The sequence below is a fragment of the Dromiciops gliroides genome, chromosome 2 (assembly GCF_019393635.1).
Source record: "Dromiciops gliroides isolate mDroGli1 chromosome 2, mDroGli1.pri, whole genome shotgun sequence".
Lineage (NCBI taxonomy): Eukaryota > Metazoa > Chordata > Mammalia > Microbiotheria > Microbiotheriidae > Dromiciops > Dromiciops gliroides.
Genome location: NC_057862.1, coordinates 582,414,784 through 582,442,101, shown reverse-complemented (window position 1 = coordinate 582,442,101; position 27,318 = coordinate 582,414,784). Strand labels below are relative to the sequence as shown.

The 27,318-nt window shown below is 37.3% G+C and overlaps 1 protein-coding gene across 2 annotated transcripts in view; it reads left to right on the top strand.

The window, feature by feature from the left end:
* The window catches only part of AFTPH (aftiphilin), a 109,657-nt gene that overhangs the window by 45,608 nt on the left and 36,731 nt on the right, over positions 1 to 27,318 (top strand). For both annotated transcript variants that reach the window (XM_043983635.1, XM_043983634.1), the window contains exon 3: positions 25,321 to 25,472. In XM_043983635.1, coding sequence (XP_043839570.1) covers positions 25,321 to 25,472 — 152 coding nt within the window. The remainder of the gene's footprint in view (positions 1 to 25,320; positions 25,473 to 27,318) is intronic.

Sequence of the window (27,318 nt, the reverse complement as noted above, 5' to 3'; positions counted from 1 at the left end):
TAAGGATTGAGTTGTTAAAAATGAAGGTTCCCTTCCTTTCCTCCATTCAGTATACTCTTTTCTTCTTTAAGTTATTCCTGATTACCTCCAAAATTGTCATCTCCATGGTAAACTCAGGGTGCATGTTGATACACATATTTTTTGGACGTGGCCAATTTGGGAATTTGTTTTGTTTTTTTTCTTTCTCAATGAGGAGAGGGGGATAAGAAGAGAAAATAAATGCTTGTTAATTGGAGGAAAAATACTTTTTAAAATAGAGTATAGGGGCAGCTAGGTGGCGCAGTGGATAAAGCACCGGCCCTGGATTCAGGAGTTCCTGAGTTCAAATCCAGCCTCAGACACTTGACACTTGCTGGCTGTGTGACCCTGGGCAAGTCACTTAGCCCCCCATTGCCCTGCAAAAAAATAAATTAAAAAAATAAACATAAGCTTATTTTTTAAAAAAATAGAGTATAAAAATTTCACCTCTATGTTGGATTTCTTTTGAATATATTTTGTTGCTATCCCTTACTTAATCTTAGCAAGTGTTCGTGACATTCATTCACAGAATACAACAGGTGCTGGGGTGAGTGCAAAATGTTGTTACACTAGCAGTGCTGATGAGAATATATTACTTTTAAAATGTTGGCAGATCTGTTCCATTTTAAATTTGTTTGTATCTTCCTTCTGTTTTCCCTCTTCAGATAGTCATTTGACTTAGCTAGATTCCATGCCAAGTTCTTAGAGATTCATTTTCCCCTCATATGCTTTTTGATGTTTTGTGAGGCAGAAACTATTTATAGACTTCCATCTTCCTCCTCCAATAATATTTTAGACAGGTGTTCATACTCTAAATTGGTGTTACTCTTGGCTACTATATCTCTCCATGTGACATGGGATTGAAGGTTTTCTATCAATTAAACTTTTAATCAAAATGAATAAAAATATTATTGAAAAATAATGATATGGGGCAGCTAGGTGGTGCAGTGGATAAAGCACCAGTCCTGGATTCAGGAGGACCTGAGTTCAAATCCGGCCTCTGACACTTGACACTTACTAGCTGTGTGACCCTGGGCAAGTCACTTAACTCTCATTGCCCCGCCAAAAAAAACCAAAAAACCAACAAACGAAAAATAATGATGAGATCTTTGCTTTTGTCTACCCCTTCTCCCTCTCACAAGCCCCTTAAATTGCCTCCCTACCATTATCCTTTTATATCAAGAGTTTGATTGATTAGATAGGAGCTGCCCTATGTAACTGATTGGAGATGCATCTAATGTCATCTTACCTTTGTCTTTTCTTCCAAGTTGTCATATTCTTTGACCTTTAACCAGTCAATAATTTGCATGTATTCAGGCTGAAATGATTGCTAAGTCCTTTCCTATCTGTTAAAGTTAGTTTCATTTTTTTCTGTTATACCATGCTTGCCAACTACATATGAGTATCTTCTTACTGTTTTTGAAAAGAGAAAAGTTGGGATATATAAATGTGAGGCTTCTGAGTAGTAAACAAGCTCAAAGTGTCCCAACAAAGTTTTCACTGTCCTTCCCTAGGCCTGCATTTGTATTGAAGTTAGTATCAAGGTTTAGGAATAGAGACTAGATTAGATTTCATTGATACAGGGAAATCCTTCACATTCTTTCTCCCAGTGCAGGTCAACAACTTCTCTGCAAATTATAGTACCATGAAGTTAAGTGATTGACTCAGAGTCACATAGCCAGTATGTCTGATGAGGGACTTGAGCCCAAGTCTTCCTGGCTTTGACACCATCTCTATCTACTATGGCATGAGGCCTCTCACATTGGGGTGTAAGTTGACTTAATTTGGAGTATCTGCTCAAATTATTCATGTAATTTTTGTACTTCCTCTTCTGCATAAAATGTTGGTGAGTTCTTTACTATGGTCTATTCGTCTGATGTCATCTTGGAAGACCTTAGTGACCAAATGTCCTATGAAATGCTTCTTGTTTCTTTTGGATGCAAGATGAAACCAACTCTGCAACTTATTTGTATCGCTGAGGGGAACCTTGGGTCATTTCCTCCAGTATTGTATTAGCTTGTTGGCTGTTAGAGAAACTGATGATGCTGATGATAGCTTAACACTTTTATGCAGGATGTTCCAAAAGTGTTAGTGCAGTTTTTTATCTTTAACAGCTTAAACACTTTTCAGTTTGCAGCGAGATTTAAAATGTATTACCTCATTTGATATATGAGATTTTGCACACAGTGCCGGCAGTTATGTAGTAAGGTAGATAGGGCAGTAGGCTTGGAATCAGGAACTCCTGAGTTAAATCTGACCTCAAACCCTTATTAGCTGTGTGACACCAAACAATTCCCTTAACTTCTCTCTGCAGATAAATTGGAGTAGTATTTGTCAAGTGCTTTGCAAACCTTAAAGCATTATATATAAATGCTAGTTATTATAATTAAGATTTGCAGATTGAGAAATGTGAATTGTAGCAGCCTTTACCATGTTTCTGTTACTCTACCATAGTCTCTATAGAAAGGAAAGACATGTTTTATCATTTTGTTCCAATGGATTCCAATGGCCAAAAAAGAAAGTAATCACTTTGTGGCCATCCAGGATTGTCCTCAGGCTACAGACAGTCTGTTGCTTGACCTAAGTTCAACTGGTGATGCCCTCAAAATCAAGTTCAGAAGAGTGGTGGATTTGGGGGGAAAGATAACAAAAGGAGAATTGTAATGTTGATCCCAATTCATCCTGGCCCAGTCAAAATGGAAAAAAGAGCAGTCTTGTTCATTTACCACTGGCCTAGAACACAGAGCCTATCCTCTGAAGGTTATTTACTGCATCTCAAGGTGATGGGGAAGTGGGACAGGGAATGGGGCTAGAGATGGAAATTCTGGAAGGGTAGAAAATTTTGTCTTCACAACAGCAGCAAATGCCTGGGAACTAGCTAGCTTTTTAGCATTCTGGGGCCAATGCCTGGACCATCCATGGAATACCATTGGTCAAAGTAGGGGAGTTTTATGGGATAATAGATGATGTGTGTGATATAGTTATGTTGGAGGGCAATCCTGTTGATAGTCTTTGTTCAAGGTAGGACACATCCCATAATCCACCCTCTGGTAGAACAAAAAGATATCGTGGTCATGGTCACTTTGAAAACACTGATTCGAAAAACCCACTTGAATGGGAAGAAAAAACTTGTCCAAGAGGAAATCTTTCAAATTCATAATACACCTTTTATGAAGTAAAACTAACTTAATGTGTATGTGTAGACTTTCAAATGTTCTTGAAAAACTGAAATATCTCATTTTGAAATCAAAGAAACAAAGATTTTATGTCCTAGAGTCACGAGTTTGATTCCAAGGCCCCAGAAGGTCACCTGCGAGAGAAAATTTAGAATTTTTCCCATCATCTAGTTGAAACATAGGAAAATTGGACAGAAGATAAAACTAGCTCTCTCAACACTTGGAAGCCAGGACAAGTTCCTTTGCCTCTGACTTGGGAAGGCAACATGATTCTTAGTTATTTGCCCTACCTCTCTCTAACTTAGACACTAGACAGCTTTTCTTTCCTTTCTAGGTATTTGCAAGCCATTTAAGGATGAGGTATATTTTCAGAATTTGAATGTGATATTTTATTATATTTCAAGTAGTCAGTGTAGTCATGCTTGCTTTTTTAGATTTATATCAAAGATTTTACAGAAGGATAAAAAACATTCTTCAAAAGAACAGTCAATATATAATTGGCTGTTTTTACTTTAAACCAATTAGCCATACTTCAGTATCAGTTGAGGGATGATAAAGGGACAGTTGTAGATTTCTACCTGAAACCCTGCTCAATTTTTAACAGCATTGAGGTGTATGGTATCCTCTTAAATGGAAAATTAACTGACAATTGCTTTTAGATTGCTTTTAGACTTCCACTTATGTGCAGGACCTTATAGTATCAGCAAAGGCCAGTAAGAGTTATTCACTTTGTACTTAAGGAAGTATGAAAAAATAGCTTAAAGCCTGTCAAAAGAATTTTAGGGATCTCTTTAAGATGATGTAAATAGGAGGGACAGTAACACAAGATTAAGAATCTGGAGACCTGGGTGCGATTTATTCCCCATGCCTACCTGTAAAGATGTGTCATCATGAGTGTCACACTAAGCCTTTCCTTCAGTGGTAGTCGCCTATGAAATGGGAATGCCATTTGTACATATATGCCTCACAGAATTTCTGTAACTGTAAACAGAAGATTTAATTCTCAGTTATAGAAGTTAATGGAATTAGACAACTGACGGAGCTGGTTCATCAGCACATAATATCTTGGACAGACATGCAAACGAACAGCAAACTGGCCCAGAAATTATTAAAATGAAAAGAATAGACTGGATTATGTTTGGGAAATTGTATAGTTCTTTTAATCAACCCAAGCTTCTCCATGAAACAAAAATCCCATTTTAAAAATATGAATATTCATCCACTGATGCAATATAGCTATGAATCATAGAATACCTCATTCTGTAAGGAATCAAAATCATTTGTCACATAAAGGGAAATGGAGAAATGCATTATGGTTGTAAATAGACTGCAGCATACTAATCAAGATTGTGCGCATGAAGAAGTGTAAAAGATATCAGATATGTGACTAGAAGAGGAAGGGTGGGCTGGGCATGTCGAAATGGGGAGGGATACCAAATGGACAGCCTGTTTGTTAAATTGAGCACACATGTAATGTCGAGGTCTAGAGTAAGCCTTCAGCATGTTGTATAGACCCCTCATAAAGGATTTATGTGAGGAAATGGACAAGCTTTACAGAATGAGAATGCTAAACTGGGAGTCAGGCAAACTCTTACCGCAGACAATATCTACATTGATGAGATTACAATTGCACTGAAGTGTTATTAATGGAGGGAAAGATAATGAAACAATAGGGACTTCCCTGACAGAGCCTTAGGTTTGACAAAGATCAAATACCAAGAGAGTTAGGGAGCTGGTAAAATTTAAGAGTCTTGGGGACAGCTACATAGCACAGTGGATAAAGCGCCGGCCCTGGATTCAGGAGGACCTGAGTTCAAATGTGTCCTCAAACACTTGACACTTAGTAGCTGTGTGACCCTAGGCAAGTCACTTAACCCTCATTGCCCCACAAAAAAAAAAAAAAGAGAGAGAAAGAAAGAAAGAAAAGAAAAAAAAAACTCCATGGACAGTATAGCTCATGGGGTCACAAAGAGTCAGACAACATACCTGGAAGGATTAATGCCACTGATCCTTCAAGACCCAGATCAGATAGTACTTCTGCTTAGTAAAATCTTCCCTCATTTTTTCCTCCCCAGTCAGAACTTAGCTCTCTTCCTTCTGACCTCATTTAGTACTTTGTGCACTTTTATCTTCTCTTTTTATTCTGTACCATCATTGTTGTATGCATGTTCTGTCTCTCTACAAAATTTTAAGTTCTGTAAGGGCAGGCAGGGACCCTGGCCTAATTATCTTTGTTTCTACTCAATACCTTGCACGGTGCTTTGCTGCTTAATAAATGATGAACAAATGAAGATAGTCCTCAAAATCTTAAAGGAAACAGTAATGGCAGCCAGATTTCTTGGTAGCCAGAGAATAGGGTAACATGTGGAATTGTACTTTGAGCTGTCTCTTGGCAATATATTCACCTGACAAGTTATTCTCAGAGCAAAAACAACCACTTTTAGCTAGTTCCCATTCTCAGAATAGTTTGACAAGTGGGAACCCTACTGAGAACCAACATATTTCTATGTAAGCATCAGACAATCCACTTTGGCTTCAAAGGTATTTGATACTGATAGAGGCAAAAGAGAGCCTGTCACTTGTAGAGGACTACTTGGCTCTTAGCCAGTGTATTTATTCAGTGTTATCTTGCTTAGAAAACCTGGTAGTCATGTGTACTAAGCCTTTGTCACAACTAGGCTGCAGAATCTTTTGCTTCAGAATTTTAGTCATTCTAGGGAGGTCCAGAGTAGTGTAAATGAACCCCTTGAAATTGATCACATTATTCAAATTTGTACTATTCAAAGTTATTATTATATAAAATATGGTCATTGGTTCCAGCCTAATGGAAATATGGAATGGAAAAATTTTATATAAGTTTTAAAATCAGTTTATTAATGTAATATAGCAAAAGGTTTTAAAATTTTGATTAAAATCTATTACAAAATACTAGCATTGGGTGCAGCTAGGTGGCACCAGTGGGATAGAGCACCAGCCCTGGATTCAGGAGGACCTGAGTTCAAATCTGGCCTCAGAGACTTGACATCTTACTAGCTGTGTGACCCTGGGCAAGTCACTTAAACCCTCATTCGCCCTGCCCCAAAACAAAACAAAAAAAACCCAAAATACTAGCATCATTATAGAAAGCAAAATTTAAAAAATAAAAACATAACTGAATATCATCCCAAAGATAAGCCTACATTGATGATATGCCAAAATATCATTGTTGTTGGAAATTTTTAATAGTATATAGACCTGAGTGGTTTTCTCTTTCTTTAAATCTTCATACATATGCTCTGGTAGGTGCAGAGGAGTTTTATCCATATGTTGGCAAAACTTTGAGTGCTTGCTTTCTCATACACTGAATCAAGTATAGTGGATAATTTTGGGCATTATCTTAAAATCATGAAGCTTTAAAAGTGAAAATTGTTATCTTTGCAATATTTTTTCAACAGCTGAGCCAAAATAATTGAACTTTAGTCTTTGAAAGCAGCTTTAGACAACCATGATTTCTTTTTTGATCATCAAAGACAGACACGAAAATTTCGAGACTGATATATAGGGAATTGGTTTTAATTTAACTCACTTTCTGTATAACCACCAATAAACGTGATAAATTGGGGCAGCTAGGTGGCACAGTGGAATAAAGCCCGGCCCTGGATTCAGGAGGGACCTGATGTTCAAATCCGGCCTCAGACACCTTAACAATTACGAGCTGTGTGACCCTGGGCAAGTCACTTACCCCAATTGCCTTAAAAAAAGTGTAAAACTGATCATTAGACACTAAATGCAGGTTGAAATGCCAATTATAAGAAATATAAAGTTCTGGAATGCATCGTTTTCCAGAATAATCCTGTTTTTATACATGTTAAAAATTTTGTTGATAGTGTATTACTGTGTTCATTTATTTTCATCAGAACATCAGGATATTTAGTTGCCACATCCTGATTGATCTACACAATGAGGTAATTTTAAACATTACTCAATCGAATTCCATTTTTAAAGCAACAGAACCAAACAGTGCTCCCAATAATTTGTTTCATTATCCACTTCATTTCCTTTTCTTTGCCTTAAATAAACTTGAAACTTTTGTCTGAATACTTCTCTGCTAAAAAGGATACATTTTTATTGCAGTCTCCTATCTATGTAGCTAAAAGATGCTTCATTTCTATCATAAACACTTCTTTTCCTTGTAATTGTTTATAGACCACAAAAAAGCTGCTGCAAATACTTGCCTTTTTCTTTTATTTCGGCTGCATATTTTATAATATTCTTTACCATAGATTTAGACATTCTGACATTTCATCCTATTTTAAACTTACCATGACTACATTCATGCTGTTCAGTTACATCACATTTTTTTCTAATGTAATAACAAACCTCTTATTTTATCTTTGGGCTGGCATTGCCATCTAAAGTATTCTTCCTTTTGTCCATTTTGTTAAAGGCTCTTTTTCAAGAAAATGAATACAACTCTTGGCTATGACATTTCTGAGACTTTCTTTTGGAGTTTTTTTTGGGAGGTGATCTGTGAATTTTTTTCTGTCTTCACTTTGTTTTCCAGTTCTAATAGGTCTGGGCGATTTTCATTTATGATTTCTTGGAATAATGGAGTCAGGCTCTTTTTTTTTAATCAGTTTTTAGGAAGTCTGATTCTTAGATGATCTCTTCTTGGCCTTTTTTAGGTCAGTTATTTTTTTATATCATACCTTCCATTTTCTTATATTATTAAAAATCTTATGATTTTGTACTAATATTTCTTGCTAATCTTGTGGAATCATTGATTTATTTTTATCTGTCCTAATTTTCACAGGAATCTATTATTTAGATAAGGCTTACCATTTTCTATTTTAAGTGAATTTATTCTCCTTCCAATTCTTTCCTATATCTCTTGCATCATTTCTTCTAGGCATTCAAATTATATAGTCTTGGGAAAATCTTTTTTCTTTAGTGTCCCTACTTGCACCTCTTATTAAGTTACTCCTCTCCTAGGTTGGATTTTTGCATTTTTATTAAAAAAATTTTTATACTGGTTACTATCTTCTGTTTCTTTCTCCAGCCATAGTTCTTGAATTGGGGCTTTGTGTCAGGGCCAAGCTTCAACCATTGCTGTCTTTTGAGTAAGATGTTTGGTCTTGACCCGAGTTACCTAGGTTCCTATATTGATCTCTACATTTTGGAGTTAGCTCCCCCTGGATTTTTGAGGTTGAAAACATTGATCTTCAGAATAATCTATTGGTGTCTCATAACAAAATGGTAAAAGCCTTGAAACCACTGGTCCTGGGGTGTCTTGTGTTGCGTATTGTGTTGCTGCTCCTAGTAGTTTCCAAGGTTCAGGCTTTAGATTTTTTTGATTTCACTGGACCTTTCTCTCTAGGGAGCCCTTCATTCTTGCTGCCTGAGGCTATAGATAGGCTACAGGTTTCTCTCACCATCTCTGTTCACACTAGGAGGCTGCCATATTGTTTGCCTTCTTTCAAGCTAGCTCTTCTGACAGCCCCCCCCCTTTCCTGTTGCCTCTAGACTTCTGGATGACTTTTTGTGCATTTTGGGGGTGGAAAAAGTTGCTTACACTAGTTTCTCATTAGATTTCTTAATCAGTATTTGTTCCAGTGCTATTTTTAGGTTTTTGTTGGGAATGGGTATATAGCAGCTAGGCTACCTTCTATTCAGGTAAAAGTTTGCAAATTACTTTAAAAAAAAATACAATCAGACTAAATCCAAGTTAAATGTTACTTTATTTCAAGAAAGTCTCATAGTTCTTTTACATACTAATTGTGTTTTTTCCTTTCTGACTTGATTTCATGCTGCTCTATAACAAGCTTGTCTTCCAAATGCTTTTCATACTTTACAGGTTTTATTTGACATTTTAAATTACTTAATAACCATCATCCACCCACACCCTGACCCCCTCCCCCCCCCCAAAAAAATACAAAGGAATTTCTCCCCTAAAACCACATCTACACTGAAGGTTTGAAGGGTATGTATATACATGAGTGGGGAAAGGGTACCGTGAAGATAGGAAGACCTGTCTTCAAGTTCTTCCTCTAACATAAGTTGTTGTGACCTGGCAAAGACACCTAAAATCTAGTTCTCTAAGCCAGGGCTTCTTTTTTTGTTTTTCCATTCTTAATAGTGTTTTATTTTCTTCCATGTAAAGATAATTTTCGACATTTGTTTTCATAAGATTTTAAGTCCTAAATTTTTCTCTCTCCCCTCCCTCCCTCCTCCCCAAGACAGAAAGCAATCTGATATAGGGTATATATGTACAATCACATTAAACATATTTCTGCATTAGTCATGGGAAAAAAGAATTAGAACAAAAGGGGAAAACCTCAAAAGGTGGGGGAATAGAAACAGTACGGCTCAATCTACATTCAGATTCCACAGTTCTTTTTTTTCTGGATATGGAGAGCATTTTGCATTTTCCATCAGGAGTTCTTTGGAATTGTCTTGGATCGTTGTATTTGTGAGAAGAGCTACGTCTATCACAGCTGATCATCGTGCAACTTTGCTGTTACTGTGAACATTGTTCTCCTGGTTCTTCTCATTTCACTTAGCATCAATCCACTTAAATCTTTCCAGATTTTTCTGAAATCTGCTCATCATTTCTTATAGCACAATAGTATTCCATTTACATTCATATACCACAACTTGTATTCTCCAGTTAATGGGCATCCCTTCAATTTCCAATTCTTTGCCACCACAAAGAGAGTTGCTAGAAATATTTTTGTGCATGTGGGTCCTTTTCCCTTTTTTATGATCTCTTTGGGATACAGACCTAGTAGTAGTATTACTGGATCAAAGGGTATGCACAGTCCCATAGTCCTTTGGGTGTAGTTCCAAATTGCTCTCCAAAATGGCTGGATCAGTTCACAACTCTACTAACACTGGCTGTAAAAAAAACCAACCAAACAAAAAATGTTTCCTGGCAGCTAGGTGGCACAGTGGATAAAGCACTGGCCCTGGATTCAGGAGGATCTGAGTTCAAATCCAGCCTCAGACACTTGACACTAGCTGTGTGACCCTGGGCGTCACTTAACCCTCATTGCCCTGCCCCCCAAAAAATGTTTCCCAGCTTTCTGCTTTCCGTCTGGCTGCATTGCTTCTGTTTGTACAAAATCTTTTTAATTTATTGTAATCAAAATGATCCCATTTTGCATTTCATAATATTCTCTATCTCTTGGTTGGTCATAAATTCTTCTCCTCTCCATAGGATCTGAGAAGTAAACTATCCTTCCTCTCCTAATTTGCCTATGGTATTACCCTTTATGTCTAAATTATGAACCATTTGACCCTTATTTTGGTATATGGTATAAAATGTTGATCTATGCCTAGTTTCTGCCATACTAGCTTCCATTTTTCCCAGCAGTTTTATCAAATAGGTGAGTTCTTATCCCCAAAGCTGGAGTCTTTAGGGTTTCTCAAACAGTAGATTACTATAGTCATTTACCTACGGTGTCTAACCTATTCCATTGATCCACCACCTCTATTCTTAGCTAGTACCACTAGTATAGCTTCAGATTGGTACAGCTAGCCCTCCTTCCTGTGCATTTTTTCATTAGTTTTCTTTGATATTCTTGACCTTTTGTTCTTCCAGATGAATTTTATTATTTTTTTTCTAGCTCTATAAAATAATTTTTAGGTAGTCTGATTGGTATGGCATTACAATAAGTAAATTAGGTAGAATTGTCTTTTTTTTATATTGCTTGGCCTATCCATGAGCAATTGACATTTTTCCAATTTAGATCTGGTTTTATTTGTGTAAAAAAGTGTTTTAGAATCGGTTAATATAGATCCTGCATTTGTCTTGGCAGGTAGACTCCCAAATATTTTATGTTGTCTACGGTTATTTTTAAATGGAATTTTCTCTTTCTATTTCTTTTCTGCTTAGGTTTGTTGGTCATGAATAGAAAACTGCTGATGATTTATGTGGATTCATTTTATATCCTGAAACATTACTAAAGTTGTTAATTGTTTCAAATAGTTTTTTAGTTGATTCTCTCGGATTCTCTAAGTATACCATCATATCACCTGTAAAGAGTGATAGTTTTGTTTTCTTCTTGTCTATTCTAATTCTTTCAATTCCTTTCTCTTCTCTTATTGATAAAGCTAACATTTCTAGTCCAGTATTAAATATTAGAGGTGATAATGGACATCCCTATTTCACCCCTGATCTTATTGGGAATGCCTCTAACTTATTCCCATTATATATAGTGTTTGCTGATAGTTTTAGGTGGATATTGCTTATCGTTTTAGAGAAAGCTCCATTTAGTCCTGTGCTCTCTAGTGTTTTTAATGGGAAAGAATACTCTATTTTGTCAAAAGCTTTTTCTGCATCTATTGAGATAATCATATGATTTTGGTTAGTTTTTGTTATTGATGTGGTTGATTATGCTGGTAGTTTTTCTAATGTTGAACCAGACCTGCATTCTTGGTATAAATTCCACCTGATCATAGTGTATGATCCTGGTGATAATAATCCAGGGCTTCTTAAACTTTTTCCACTCTAGACCCCTTTTCACCTGAGAAATTTTTCCGCAGCCCCAGATATATATGTAAATAAAATAGGTATACATAAACTTTTACTGTTGCCAAATTTTTCACAAACCCTACATTTAGTTATATAACCCCATATGGGGTCATGACCCCCATAGTGTAAGAAACTAGGCTCTAAGCCACTCTTTAGTTTTGTCGCAGAAAAAAGATGCACTGGTAAACAGAGATTCTCCACTTAGGATTTCCCCATAACCAGTAAAATCACAAGTCTTTTCTCTATTCCTGTTGTTGCTTTATCCAGAAAAAAATTATGCTAAAATATTATTGTTTCCAAGCTAATAACTCTAGCCTTTTTCAAAATGATAAAGACTTTTTGAAATTAATTGGAGCAATTGGAATCTTTGTTTCAAAGGTGTTATTTCATCAAAAGGTAGTGTGAGTCTTGGAATCCACGTGTTTTAAAAAAAAAAAAAAGACTCAATGAAGTATGACTGTGCTTATAGTCACAATATAACCCAACTACTATTGTACATCATACTCATATTCTTGTGCCAATTCTGCTTGACTATATTATCATGGAATATAATGTATTAAGAACTTTTTGAGATAACAATTGTGTTTATTTCATATACTAGTCTGTTTTCTTGGAAGCAAAACTCTCTTAAGCAAATTGTGTTCTGGTTAAATATAGGATGAAATCTTAAGTTAGGCTACAAATATCAAATGGCTATGCATACTGACAGTTTCCAAAGAGATTGTCACTATAAGAAGAACAGTGATTTCATTCTTAGAACAGGTAAAAAACCTGAAAGTAAATATTTGAAAATTAAGTTTCTTTTGTTTACAACTTAAATAAAAGTACATAATCAATATGATTAAGTTTAAAAGCATCATCAGTAGCATCATCAATAAACATTTATTAAGAGCCTACAATGTGCCAGTCACTGTGCTAAGTGCTAGAAGCACTACACTCGGATTAGAAGACATGGAGTCCCTCTTCTGCATTTCATTGGCTGTGTGACCTTGCTCAAATCACTTTTTTGAGCTTTGGTTTCTTTATCTGTAAAATAGATAAATCTATCCTAGACAGGAGAATCATGACAATCAAAAAAGTATTGAACATTAAAGTGCTTTGTAGTCATAAAATGCTATGTGAAGCATACAGAAAAACTTAATAATTTTGGCAGACTGAACTGTCATAGAGTGTTGACAGTTATAATAATTTAGATAAATTTCATCATTCAGTAACGTAGTTATCCTGGGTCTGCTCTTAGTTTACTGTGTATTCCCTAATAAGTTACTGAATGCCTCTGTCATTGTGATTCATCATCTTTCATTAAATCTTATCATTGATATTGGACATATATTGATGCTTTTCTTTAGGAAGTGTTGGGTAGTAGAAGGAATTCTGGACTTGGACTCGAGAGATGTGGGTTCCAATTCTGCTTCCCAGAGTTATGAAGGAAGGAACTGTAGGCAGTCACTAACCCTTCTAGAACTTACTCCAGTATTGTTGTAAGTTTCAGTGAAATTAGTTAAAGCACTTCGCAAACCTTAAAAGCTATTACTGTTATTTCTACAGTTCTGCTTCAATATTCCACCACAACATGAATATGAATCTGTGTCCCTGAAGATTATGCCAATCAAATACAAACTCTCTTAGGTTCTACTATGCAGGAAAGACTTCAAATGTAAGCCTTAGTAACACACTGTAACTGTTTTCCAAGGACCAACATAGTTAAGTACAGAATCATGAATTCTTTGACCATGTCAGTCCCTATAATAAAGAAAAATACAAAATGACCCTCAGTCATATATGATACCTTTCTTCATGTGTAGTGAGGGGAGTAAAAGGTATAAAGAATCAGTTTTTAAACAATTACCTCTAAAAATTAACAGCTGATATAAATAAGTGAACTTAATACTAGAAAAATTGATCACATCAATTTTGTTAAGATTTTCCTGTAAATAAAATCAAATGACAAAGTTGCAACTAAATGAGAAGAATTGTTCACAAGTCTTCTTAAAGGTAACAAATAAAGGAATTAGAAGAGTTGCCTTATTTTGGATCCTAAGTCAGTAGGGAAAATATCCTTTCATTAAATAGTTTTCCACTTTGTATTTCAGTGCTCATGATGAATATTTACCAAAAGCAAAACCAACCCCCCCCAAAAAAAATCCTCCCAAACGACCATGAAGTAACTGCAGTTTATAATGTACAATCCATTTTATGTATTATACAGTTTGTATCTTATAGAAGATGAGGTAGAAAAATTCTCTGAAGAACTCCATAAGATTCACCAGATTAAATCAAAATGTTTTAATACTTAACAAATTCAGTGAAGAGGTTGACTACGGAAAGAGCAAAAAAATATGTTTATGAACATGGTTTTGGAATAAGAAGTGAAAGAACCCAAAGGTTTACAGATCACAAAACCCTGGAAGCGCTGAAAACTACCCTAAGAAGCTGTATCGTGTACAGCTCCACACCCTGATTAAACATCTTGGCAAACTAACCCAGATTGAAGGTAACCAACAAGCCTCAAATCCATTGGTGCGTTGGGGGGATGCCTACCCCAAGCATGTGAAGACTTCCCAACACAGAATGGACAGATGAGAACAATTTGTTCCAATGGCCATGAAGGTGGCAGAAGCAGGCACTATAGAGCACTTAGAGCTTGGTCAGACATTGAAGATGACATGGGCCATCACCAGTCATCTTGACTTTGGTCCTGCCACTGAACTTTGATGACTTTTGAAAAGAGAGTGAAGCTGACAATTTTGTGCAACTCTGCCTTAGTAAGATCCAGTTCACACAAAAGTCATCCATCAGTCATTATTTTTTTTTCTTTTCTTTTTTTTTTTTAGTGAGGCAATTGGGGTTAAGTGACTTGCCCAGGGTCACACAGCTAGCAAGTGTTAAGTGTTTGAGGCCGGATTTGAACTCAGGTACTCCTGACTCCAGGGCCGGTGCTCTATCCACTGCACCATCTAGCTGCCCCCATCAGCCATTATTTTACTCCAACATCATGATATCATTGGTCCTCTTTGAAAACAAAAGATGAACATCATATGCACCAAATGGCATAACATCCAAATTCTTCAAGGAAAAGTTAAGTGAATTATAGGAGGAAATGGAGAGTAAAACTATACTGTGGGGGACTTCAACTTTCCCCTCTTAGAGCTAGATAAATTTAACCATAAAATAAATAAGGAAGAAGTTAAGGAGATGAATAGAACCTTAGGAAAATTAGATATGATATACCTCTGAAGAAAATTTAATGGAATTAAAAAGTATACTTTTTTCTCAATTGCACCTTCATAAAAATTGACCATGTATTTGAAGCATAAAAGCCTCACAACCAAATGCAGAAAAGCAGAAATATTAATCCATCCTTTTCAAACCATAATGCAATTTAAAAAATATGTTTAATAAGGGCCATGGAAAGAGAGAGAGAAAATTATTAGAAACTAAATAATCCTAAAGAATGAGAGGGTCAAAGAACAAATCATAGAAACAATTAATAAATTATTTAAAGAGAATGACAACATTCCCAAATTTGTCATATGCTGCAAAAGTATTACTTAAGGGAAAATTTATATCTCTAAACAAATCAGTATAGAAGAAATAAGGCCTTTACCAGAGGAACTCAGTCAAATTAATAAAAATAAGAGCCATTCCCAGTTCATAAATGTTCAAAGGCTATGAACAGGCAGCTTTTAGAAGAAGAAATCAAAGCTATCAATAGTCACATGAAAAAATTCTTTAGATCACTACAAATTAGAGAAATGCAAAAGAACTTTTAGATACCACCTCACACCTATCAGGCTAATGTGACAAAAGGAAAATGATAAATGCAGAAGGGATTTTGGAAAAATTAGGACACTAATGCACTGCCGGTGGAGGTAGGAGCTAGTCCAACCATTCTGGAAAACAATTTAGAGCTCTGCCCAAAGGGCTATCAAACTGCATATCCTTTGACCCAGCAATGCCACTACTAGGTCTGTATCCCAAAGAGAGCAAAGAAAAGGGGAAAAAACCTTTTTGTACAAAAATATGTATGACAGTTCTTTTTGTAGTGGCAAAGCATCAGATAGCAGGGGAGTGTCCATCAATTGGGAAATGGCTGAACAAGTTGCAATATATGATTGTGATGGTATACCATTGTGTTTTAAGAAATGACAAGCAGAATGCTTTGCTGGTGCTTCATTAGTGTCATGCCCACTAACTTGCTGTTCCCTAACTCTCTTTTCTGGACCCGCTATACTCATTTGGCAATTTCATCAACTCCTTTAAATCTATGCAGATATTTCCCATATCTACTATATGTCCAGCCCTGATCTCTCCCTCCTGAGCTCCAGTTCCATTTCAAATTCAAATTCCGTGGACACCTCAACATGGCCAAAACAGAATTCCTCTTACCCACAAAACCCTCTTTTTGTTAAGGACACCACCATCTTCCTAGTCATTCTGGCTTGCAACCTTATCATCATCTTCAGCTCTTCACTCTCACTTCACATACCCTGTCCATTGCCAAGTCTCTCACACAGCCACCACTCTGGTTCAAGCCATCAGCACCTCTCATCTAGATTATTACAATAGCCATCTAATTGATCTCTCTGCCTCTATCCTCTACTCGGCTGCCGGAGTGATTTTCCTAAAGCATAATTCTGAGCATACCACACTCCCACTTAATAAACTTTAGTAACTCCCCACTACTTCCAGCATCAAATATGAAATCCGGTTTGGCATCTGAAACTCTACACAACTTGGCCCTTTGCTTCTGGTCTTACACTTCATTCCCCTCTACACACGGTGAAATGAGGACATACTAGCCTGTTAGCTCTCCTTGAACATAACACTCCATCTCATCTCTGTGCTTTTGCTTCGACTCCTCCCCGTGACTGGAATGCCCTCCTGTTCACTCTCTTTTCCTCCCCTCTTTCTCTTTTGGCGTACAGTAAAGGCAACTCAGTCAACTGCTTTCTTGGCCTTCTCAGAAAGTAGATGTGATCTACCCTTCCATTTAATTTCAGCTTCATTCTCCTGCTTTCATCTAAGCTGAAAATGTCAGGGTTCATGTGCTTCAAGGATCTCACAGAGTACCAAGAGCAAAGTACTTTATAGACAGTACCAAACTGTATGATTCTTAGTCCCTCCCCTTTTTACCCGTTCTTCCACCGTTACTGCAGAAAGGGGCTTCATAGGGTTGAGAATGATTTTGTAGTTTTTATCTCACACGTGATTAAAGAACTCATCACCAAATGGACAGCATACTGGCGATGAGCCTCTTAGTCTTTAGCTATACTAGTCCTTGAAAAACAAGCTTTGACAATTGCCAGGACCATACTTAAAGCCCTGTCACCATGGTAGAACCTCCCAGAGCTTACACAATGCTGGCATAGCATTTGAGAAGCCAGTTACTTCCACACCATAATGAGGCATTGGAGTAGGACTTGTGTGTATATAATCCATATGTATGCATATATTATATACTAGAATTAATATGATGGCTTTAATTCTAATTCTGTGTCTTTGATGCAACTTAATATAGTGGGGTTTGCTCAAAATTGGTCTTCTAGGAACTGTATCCCATCTCATTTATTTCTTGACTGAAGAAGGCAAAAAAACTCTCTAAGGTCTCAGAATTGAAACACAATTGAGAGGTAATTCTCTATTGTATATAGTTTTGCTAACGGAATAATAATTCCTATCCCGAAAGCCAGATGAATGAAGAGAAATAAGGTAGATGACCACAGTCTTTTTCTCCTCTTTTCTAGCCCCTAATTTCATTGGATGCTGCCAGGCCTAATGGCAGACCTTTTCCTGTAGCTTGATTCAGATTCAACCAGTTGTGGTTTTTATTTTTCAGAACTCAAAATTCCATGGAGAGGATAAGAAAGAATGGTAAATGGGGGTGGTCTTTTCATATTATTCTTTTTTTTTTTTTTTTTGCGGGGCAACGAGGGTTAAGTGACTTGCCCAGGGTCACACAGCTAGTAAGTGTCAAGTGTCTGAGGCCAGATTTGAACTCAGGTACTCCTGAATCCAGGGCCGGTGGTTTATGCACTGCGCCACCTAGCCGCCCCCCTTTTCATATTATTCTAAAGCCTTTTTATTTAGCTTTTCCTTCCCCCAGTTTTAAGTGAAAAGGTTTTGAAAGAATTAATAAAGGAAAAGGCCTGCTAATGGTAATCCACATCCTTTAAAAAAAACTATTATGGTTGCTAGTCTGGCTATGTGTAAACCACAAATGTAATAACACAAATAGTATTATTTAGTTAACTCTTCAACACATCTCTGATATTACTCATGCTGGGTACTCCCTCCAGTGCTAATCACAACCCATTCACATATTTTTTCAGTTCAGTTATTGTCAATGTGCTAAAAGTCTTGATCTAGTTCTTCTAACATTCCATGGCTCCCAATGTTCTTCTCATATGTTTAACTAGCCACTTTTTTCTAGCATACATTTCCTGGATGTTATCTTTTATGCCACTTCTTGTACACAAAATCATTTTTGACAATGTATTGTAGCCTACTTAAAGTCCAGCTTGCTTCCCTCTATTATCCTTTGAAACACCTCTGTCTATAAAGACAGAAGAGTCCCAGTTTATTTTTCCCTAGCTACCAGAATAGGGAATATTGAATTTTGGGGAAGGCACTAATTTAAAAAAAAAAAAAAAGGTTTATCAGGGATGGTAAAGAGCATAGGAACTATGTCATAGACAATCAGTTGAAGGAACAAGATGTTTTTAACTTGGAAAAGAGAAGATTTAAAGGACATGTAATTATTGCATTCAAATATATAAAGAGCTGCTTGGTAGGTAATGGATTATATTTGTTCTGTTTGACACTGAAGGGCAGAATTAGGAGCAGTAGATTGAATTTGCAGGTAGGCAGATTTCAGCTCAGTGTGACAAAAAAACTTCCTAATAATTAGACCTGTTCTCAAAAGTGAAATGGAATGTTTTGAGAGGTAAGGAGTCTACCCTTATTTGAAATCTTTGGCGAAAGTTGAATTATTACTTGTTGGGGATGTTTCAAAATTGCTGGCTCCAGGGGCAGCTAGATGGCGCAGTGGGTAGAGCACTGGCCCTAGATTCAGGAGTGCCTGAGTTCAAATCTGGCCTCAGACACTTAACACTTACTAGCTGTGTGATCCTGGGCAAGTCACTTAACCCCAATTGCCTTACTAAAAAACCAAAACAAAACAAAAAAATTGCTGGCTCCATCAGATTTCTTTTCCATGTGCTTGGTCTAATCCAGCTGCTTTTCCTTTCTTCATTTTTTAAAGTCATTTCCATTTTTTCATATAGAACATTAGATATAGAGGTATTAAGATTCTAAGTGTAGTAATAACTCCACTGTTACAGATAATGAAAAGAGGTCGTCATTTAAAAAATAGAATTTTCATCTTTTGTTCTCTTTTTATTTATAAATGCACGTAGGATGATCTGGCTTAATTGAGATTTTTCCAAGTTTCCTGCAGTGCAAGATTAACTTTTCCCATATCCCTTTTCTGTTGTTGTTTTTTAATATCAGTAACTTGTTTGTATTGGTCAGGTTTGAGTTTTTTTAATTATCCATAGTATCATTTTAATTATCTTTATTCTTCTTATTTTGTGTTTATTTTTATTTTTGTTCTAACAAATTAGCGGTCTGACTTCAACAGATAATTCATTTTCTGTTTCCTTCATTAGTAACCAGTCATTTCCTGTGTGCTCACATATATTGAGTGCACCTGCACATACTGTCTTTTGATGTTCATTATGTCACAACTTTACAATTCTGGTATCCAGCCTCTTCCCTCCATTAGCCTTTATAAACCCTCCCTTAGATTATTGTGATAGCCTCCTTCCTAATTGGTCTCCCTGGCTCAAGTCTCTCACCATTTTAGTCCATTCTACACACTCCTGCCAGAGTAAATTTCCTTACTCCTCAGACCCTCCCCCTCCCCAACTGCTGGTTCCTCCCTCCCAACTTACCTTGTATTTGAACGCTTTGTATATGTTTTTATTTAACTTTATACGTATGCTGTATATTTTTACATGTACTTTTCATCTCCCTCATTAGAATATAAACTCTTTTTGAAAGGGATCAGTTCTTTATACTTATATTCCCATTGCCTAGTACAGTGCCTGGCACATAGTAGGAACTTAATGAATACTTGATCGATTGGAAGAAAATATTCATGATGTACAGGCATAAGGCTTCTGAGTTATTTATAAGCTTTTGGACTTTTCTGTTTCTTAATCTGGAACCATATATTCCAACATTTTTTCTTCTGATGCCCAGCTTCTCATTCTGCTTATTTTGGAGAGGAAACTAGAATGTTGGAATAGTAGAAAGAGATCTAGTTCTAATGTACAAAAATAAAATTTGGAGAGCCATATATGTAGGTTTTGTTTACTTTATTTTGCCCAAGAGAAGCAAAGGCTGCATCATATTACCAATTAAACAAGTTATCTGATCCCTTTAGAGCTAACTTTGTGTCCCTGTGTTGAAGAGAGTAAATGCCTACCCCTTTTGACATACTCAAGTTGCATGTGAGTCCAGGGATCTTGGGTCCATTCTTTATTTCAGTTTTTCCCATATTGAAGGTATTATCTTAAACAATAAAGCAGATGAAAAAGCCCATCTTAATAGAACTTTGTAGCCTTGGTAGTGTTCAGATTATGATGTATTACATAGTAGTTCATAACTACTATTTTCAAACTAAATATTTGGAGCTTAGTGTAATTTTATATACAATTGAAATCAGTGTACTCACATGTAAGATAAAACTAGTAGCATTAAAATAATGTGATTTAATCATCTGAACCTAAATAGATATTTAAATTGACAAATAAACTTAGGCAAGATGCCAGGAAATTTACCCATTTAATCTTGGTAAATGGGCCCTAGGGAACATGAATCAGTTTTGTTAGGGAAGAAATATAGCTGTCTACTTAGGAATTTGCCATGTCACAAGAATAGTACTATTAGTTGGCATTTACATGGCTCTTTATGATTCACAAAGCACTGTTTATGCATTATTTCCTCAAAATAACCCTAAACATAGGTAATACAAAAGTATTATTCCCATTTTATAGGTGAAGAATCTAAAGCAGAGATAAAAATGAACTTGTATGAGGTCACCCATTAATACATAACAGATTCTAAGCTATATAATTCAGATTTTCTGATATCAAGTCTATATCCTCTGTACTCCATTACAGCTGTGCAGCTTATTGTACAGTTTGTCTTAACAAATAATATCAAAAGATAACATATGGGGCAGCTAGATGGCGCAGTGGATAGAGCACCGGCCCTGGATTCAGGAGTACCTGAGTTCAAATCCGGCCTCAGACACTTAACACTTACTAGCTGTGTGACCTTGGGCAAGTCACTTAACCCCAATTGCCTCACCCAAAAAAAAAAAAAAAAAGATAATATATGGGGACAGCTAGTTGGCTCAGTGGATAAAACACTGGCCCTGGATTCAGGAGGACCTGAGTTCAAATCCGGCCTCAGATACTTGATGCTTACTAGCTGTGTGACCTTGGGCAAGTCACTTAACCCTTATTGCCCAACCCAAAAAAAAGATAATATAAACAATTAGAGTAATACATGAGTCTTTTGCTTTTAAGGGATCATAAGAGTAGAAGATTTAGAGCTATAAGAGACCTTAGACATCATCTAATAGATTGTATTACAAGAGTCATCATATGACTAGTATGTGTTGGAGCAGTGATGTCGAATTAAAATTGAAATGGCTCCTTTGGGCTACATATCAACTTAGAAAGCTACAAATTAACATTATCTATGTTGTATTATATTTGTTTTTGTTTAATTTCTACTACTGGTATTGGATGTATCTTTAACAGGATTTCAGAACTCAAATGCATATGAATAAATGAACAAAAAGCATTTATTAAAAGTGCTTATTACTACCTCATTCCATTCCACCTTCAATGGCTCCCTCTGTCATCCCTACTCTCTCACTTATCTTTCACTCATCTGTCTACTGACTGCTTGCCTACTGACATGCTTGCTGATGTCTCCCTCATCCTCAAAAAAAAAAATTCACTTGATTCATCCATCCTTGCTATCTATTGTCCCATATCTCTCCTCCTTTTTGTGGCTAAACTCCTTGAGAAGACCATCTATAACAGCTGCCTCCACTTCCTTTCCTCTCACTTTTTTTTTCCTTGAATAAAAGTATTTTATTATTTTCTAGTTACATGTAGAGATAGTTTTCAACATTTGTTTTTATAAGATTTCCAATTTCAAATTTTTCTCCCTCCCCCCCTCCCCTAGACAGCAGGTAATCTGATATTGGTTTTATGTATATATATAATAACATTAAACATATTTCTGCATTAGTCATGTTATAAGAGAAGAATCAGAGCAAAAAGGAAAAACCTCAAAAAAGAAAAACAGCACCAAAAACAAAAGAAATAACATGATTCAATCAGCATCCATATTCCACAGTTCTTTTTTTTTTTCCTTCCTGGATTTGGAGAACCTTTTCCATCATGAATCCTTTGGAACTTTCTTGTACCATTGGATTGGTGAGAAGAATCTACTCTATCACAGTTGATCAACACATAATGTTGATAATACTGTGTACAATGTTCTTCTGGTTCTGCTCATCTCACTCATCATCAGTTCATACAAGTCCTTCCAGGTTTCTCTGAACTCCTCCTGCTCATCGTTTCTTACAGCACAATAAAATTCCATTACATTCATATATATACCACAGCTTGTTCAGCCATTCCCCAATTTATGGACAGCCCCTCAATTTCCAATTTCTTGCCACCACAAAAAGAGCAGCTATAAATATTTTTGTACATATGGTTCCTTTTCCCTTTTTTATGATCTGTTTGGGGAAAAGACCCAAAAGCTCTTGTTTTCTTTTTTTTTTTTTCTTTTTTTTTTTTTAGTGAGGCAAGTGGGGTTAAGTGACTTGCCCAGGGTCACACAGCTAGTAAGTGTTAAGTGTCTGAGGCTGGATTTGAACTCAGGTCCTCCTGAATCCAGGGCCAGTGCTCTATCCACTGCGCCACCTAGCTGCCCCTCTTGTTTTCTTTTTAATTCTATATAATTCACTTCCAAACTCAGTGTTCAACTACAACTGCCCTGTCCAAAGTTACTAATGATCTCTTAAATAGCCATTTCTTTAAAACAACAACAAATCAGCTAATTTCCTTTTCTCTGTCCTCATCCCTCTTGACCTCTGCAGCTTTTGACAGTGTAGACCACACTCATTTCTTTCCTCTCTCTAGGTTTTTAGGATTCTACTCTCTCCTGGTTCTCCTTTTGCCTGTCTGACCACGCCTTAGTCTCCTTTCCCAGTTCTTCATTCAGGTCATTCCTAATAACCATGGCAGACTCACAGGGCTCTGTCTTGGCCTTCTTCCTATCCCCACCCCCCACTACTACACTTGGTGATCTTGTCAAATCTCATGGATTCAGTAAGAAACTCTATGCTGATGAGATTCTCAAATTGACTTATCCATCCCATACCTCTCTGCTGACTTCCAGTTGCACATTTCGAGCTGCATATTAGAAATTGTAAAATGGATGTCCTATAGGCATCTTAAATTCATTATGTCCAAAACTAAGCTCATTATCTTTTCCTTCTAACTCTTCCTTCTTCCTGTCTTGTTCATTTGTTTTGTTGTGTTTTTTGTTGTTGTTGTTTTGGTTTTTGGCAGAGCAATGAGGGTTAAGTGACTTGCCAAGGGTCACACAGCTAGTAAATGTCAAGGGTCTGAGTCCGGATTTGAACTCGGGTCTTCCTGAATCCAGGGCCAGTGCTTTACCCACTACGTCACCTAGCTGCCCCTCCGTCTTGTTCATTTAGAGAGTGCAACTATTCTTCCAGTCACCCGTGTAACTGGACATCCATGCTAACTGTGTGTCATCCTTGACTCTTCGCTCTCTTACCTCCCTCTCCTCGCTCCATAGCCAGTCTGTTGCCAAGGCCTTTAAATTTTACCTTGTTACATCTTTCACATACACTCTCTTCCATCCTCTGGACCACCTGGGAACAGGCCCTTATCATCTCAAGCCTGGACTGTTATAATAGCCTGCTGCATGATCTGCCCTCCAAGTCTCTCTCCATCTAACTGTCAGAGTGATTTTCCTAAAGTAGAGATCTGCCCGTGTCACACACACACCCTTGATAAACTCCAGTGGCTCTATCACCTCTGGGGTCAAACACAGGACCCTCTATTTGGCATTCAAAGCTTCCATAACCTGGTCCACACCCTGACCCCTGCATACTCTTCAATACTATTCCTTGTATGAGCTATTCCTGACAACATTTTCACTGGAATGTTCCCCCTCCTCATCTGTATTACCTGACTTCCCTGGCTTCCTTCATATTTTTTCTAGAATCCCACCTTCTATGAAAAGCCTTTCTTTCTCCCCCTTAAGTCTAGTGTCTTTCTTAATTACCTCCTATTTGCCCTGTATGTATTGTGTTTGTGCATAGGTATTATTTGCATGTTACTTCATTCATTAGACTGTGAGAGCCATGAGAGCAGAAGCTACTGTCTGTTGCTGTTTTTGGAATTCCTGGCCCTCAGCATGGGCCTTGCTTGCAACCTAGGAGATGCTTAATAAATATTTGACTGTCCAAGGATACAAATACAAGGAAGCAAGACAATTCCTGACCTCAAGGAGCTCACATTCTAACATGTACAAAGAGCAGATCTAGAGGAGTGGTGGCCATCAAAGGGTGTTTTAAAGAGAGATGCCATGAATGGTGATTAGAGCTATAGGGTGAAAGAGCAATTCCCTTCCAGGAATTATAGTGTTAAGTTGATTGCTGTTCTTGAACTGGGGTTGGAAGGTAGGAACTTGGGAAGAGGATGGGTGGGGCTGAGACCAAGCAAGGTGGGATGAATGCTCAACGGTCAGAGCCCAGCATCACAGGGGTGGGAGCCCAAATTCCAGTGGAAGTGGGAAATCAGGCAGCATGTCCTAAAGCTGACAATGAAGGGGCATGTGTTAGATGAAAAGAGTCTGAAGTATTTCCATATTATTTAATGGGCTCTAGAAGATCATCTTATTCAACCCTCTCCTTTTACTCCTGATGAAACTGAGTTCCAAAGAATGTAAGTTACTTTCTAAAGGTCATATTACTAATAAACAGAGTCAGGATTGAACTAGGCCATAAAACTTGAAATTGAAGACTCTTTACAATAAAACATACTGGCTCTTACTACAGAAATTCCCAGTACATTTCAAAGTACAGAATGGAGGAAAGAGCCCTCCCTAGATTTCAAGTCAGAAAGCCTGGGTTCAAATCTCAACTCTGCTACCTGTATTACTTTGGACAACTCACTTCTGGACCCAAGTTTCCTCATTGGTCAAATGAAGGGATTGGACTGAGTGACCCAGGGTTCCTTTTAACCAATCTTAAATCCTGTAGAAAGCATTCATAACTTTCTTCACTGTTTTTTTGTTTTGTTTTGTCTTGTTTTTTAATCAATTTAGGGTATTTTGTTAAAGTAGCCTTAAAAGAATAAGCATGATTGGGGATCGTGTTCTTATCATTTGAAATTTCTTGTGTTGAATATTGTTTCTTTTTGAAATTGAAATAATTACATTTAGAAAAATGAAAGTAATTTTTTGGGGGGTGTTTTGATGCAGACAGCATTGCTAAACCGCCTTGAACGAATATTTGAAGCCTGTTTTCCTTCCTTACCTGTCCCTGAAACTAAAGAAGGAGTTACTTCCCTAGAGCACTTGCTAGAAACAAGCAATACACAGATCAGAACAAGAGAAGCTTTGGGTGAAAATTGGTGAGTAACTGAAAATTTTAATTCAATTCAGCAAGTATTTATTGAATGCCTACTATGTGTAAGGCACTGTGTTAGGGGTACAAGAAAGACACAGTCCCTGACTTCAAAGAACATACCTTCTCCTAGTGTGATACAGTGTGTACACAACTAAGTAAATACAAACTCTATAGTGATTGATGGAGAACAGAAAAGGCCTAGTGGAGGAGGTGGCAGCTCAACTTAAATTTCTAAAGGATGTTTGGGATTCTAAGAGGCAGAAATGAGGAAGTGCATTCCAGACATGGGGCATAGGAACAGGAGATGAAGTGTCATAATTGAAGAAGGACAGGTGGCTTAGTTTGGTTGGAGTACATGAGAAGTCATGTGAAAGAAATAGGAAAAATAGGTTGATGCTGGCCTTTACTATCAAGGAGGAGTTCAGATTTTATCCTAGAGGCAGTCAGAAGTTACAGAAAATTCTTGAGCAGGGAAGAAGCACTGTCAAACCTGTGCTTTAGGAAGGCCATTCTTGGCAGCTGGCTGGAGGATGAATTGAAAAGTGGAGGGACTGGGATCAAGGATACCAGTCAGGAAGCCGTCAGCTAGGATTTGAGCTAAGATAGAGTCTGAAAACGGAGAAAGGGAAGGGAAGAGAATATGCCCATATGAGAGAATAGTGTCTGTGATATGCCAGGCACCGTGCTATGCAGTTTTACAAATCTTTTCTCATGTGACTGTCACAACAACTTGAGAAGTAGGTACTATTATTATTCCTCATTGTACAGTTGAGGAAACTAAGGCAAATAGAACGATTTCCCAGGGTCACACAAGTAGTAAGTGTCTGAGTTCATATTTAAACTCAGGACATGTGACTCCAGATTCAGGGCTCTGTCCTTTGTACCACCAGATGCCTCTAAGAAATAAATGGGAAAGTTGTGGCATCTGAATGCTTGGAGGGAGTGAGGGAGTAAAAGGGCAAGGCTGACTCAGATTATGAATGTGGATTGACTGGAAGGATGATGATGCCCTGGACAAAATAGGGAAATTAGGAGGAAGAGATTTGAGATTCCTGTGGTACATCTCAGGTGTAGAAGTCTAGCAGGTACTTGGAGATATAGGACTGAAGCACAGGAGAGAGAGAGAGAGACAGAGACAGAGAGAGAATGAATTAGTATTATATAGATTAGGAGAGATTTGTATGGACGTGATGAAATTCATAGGAACTGAAGGAAGATTACCCCAAAAGAGAGAGAGCCTAGGAGAATAATAACCTTGGATATGCACACAATTAGGAGACATGCAAAGAACATGAGTGATGATATATTGCAAAGGAATCATCAGATAGGTATGGGGTTAATCAGGAAAGAACCACAAAAGCAGAAGTGGGGAGGAGGAGATAGAGTATACCTGAGGAGTAGGTGATCAGGCGTGTCAAAGCTGAAGATTGGCTAGAGGCCATTGGATTTAGCTATTAACAGATTGTTGATAACTTGTAGAGAGCAATTTCGGTCAAGGTGAGGTTAGAAGTCAGATTGTAGGGGCAGCTAGGTGGTGCAGTGGATAGAGCACCGACCCTGGAGTCAGGAGTACCTGAGTTCAAATCCGGCCTCAGACACTTAACGCTTACTAGCTGTGTGACCCTGGGCAAGTCACTTAACCCCAATTGCCTCACTAAAAAAAAAAAAAGAAAGAAAGAAAAAGAAGTCAGATTGTAAAGGTGTCATAATTTTTTTTTTGTGGGGCAATGAGGGTTAAGTGACTTGCCCAGGGTCACACAGCTAGTAAGTGTCAGGTGTCTGAGGCTGGATTTGAACTCAAGTTCTCCTGAATCCAGGGCCGGTGCTCTAATCACTGCACCACCTAGCTG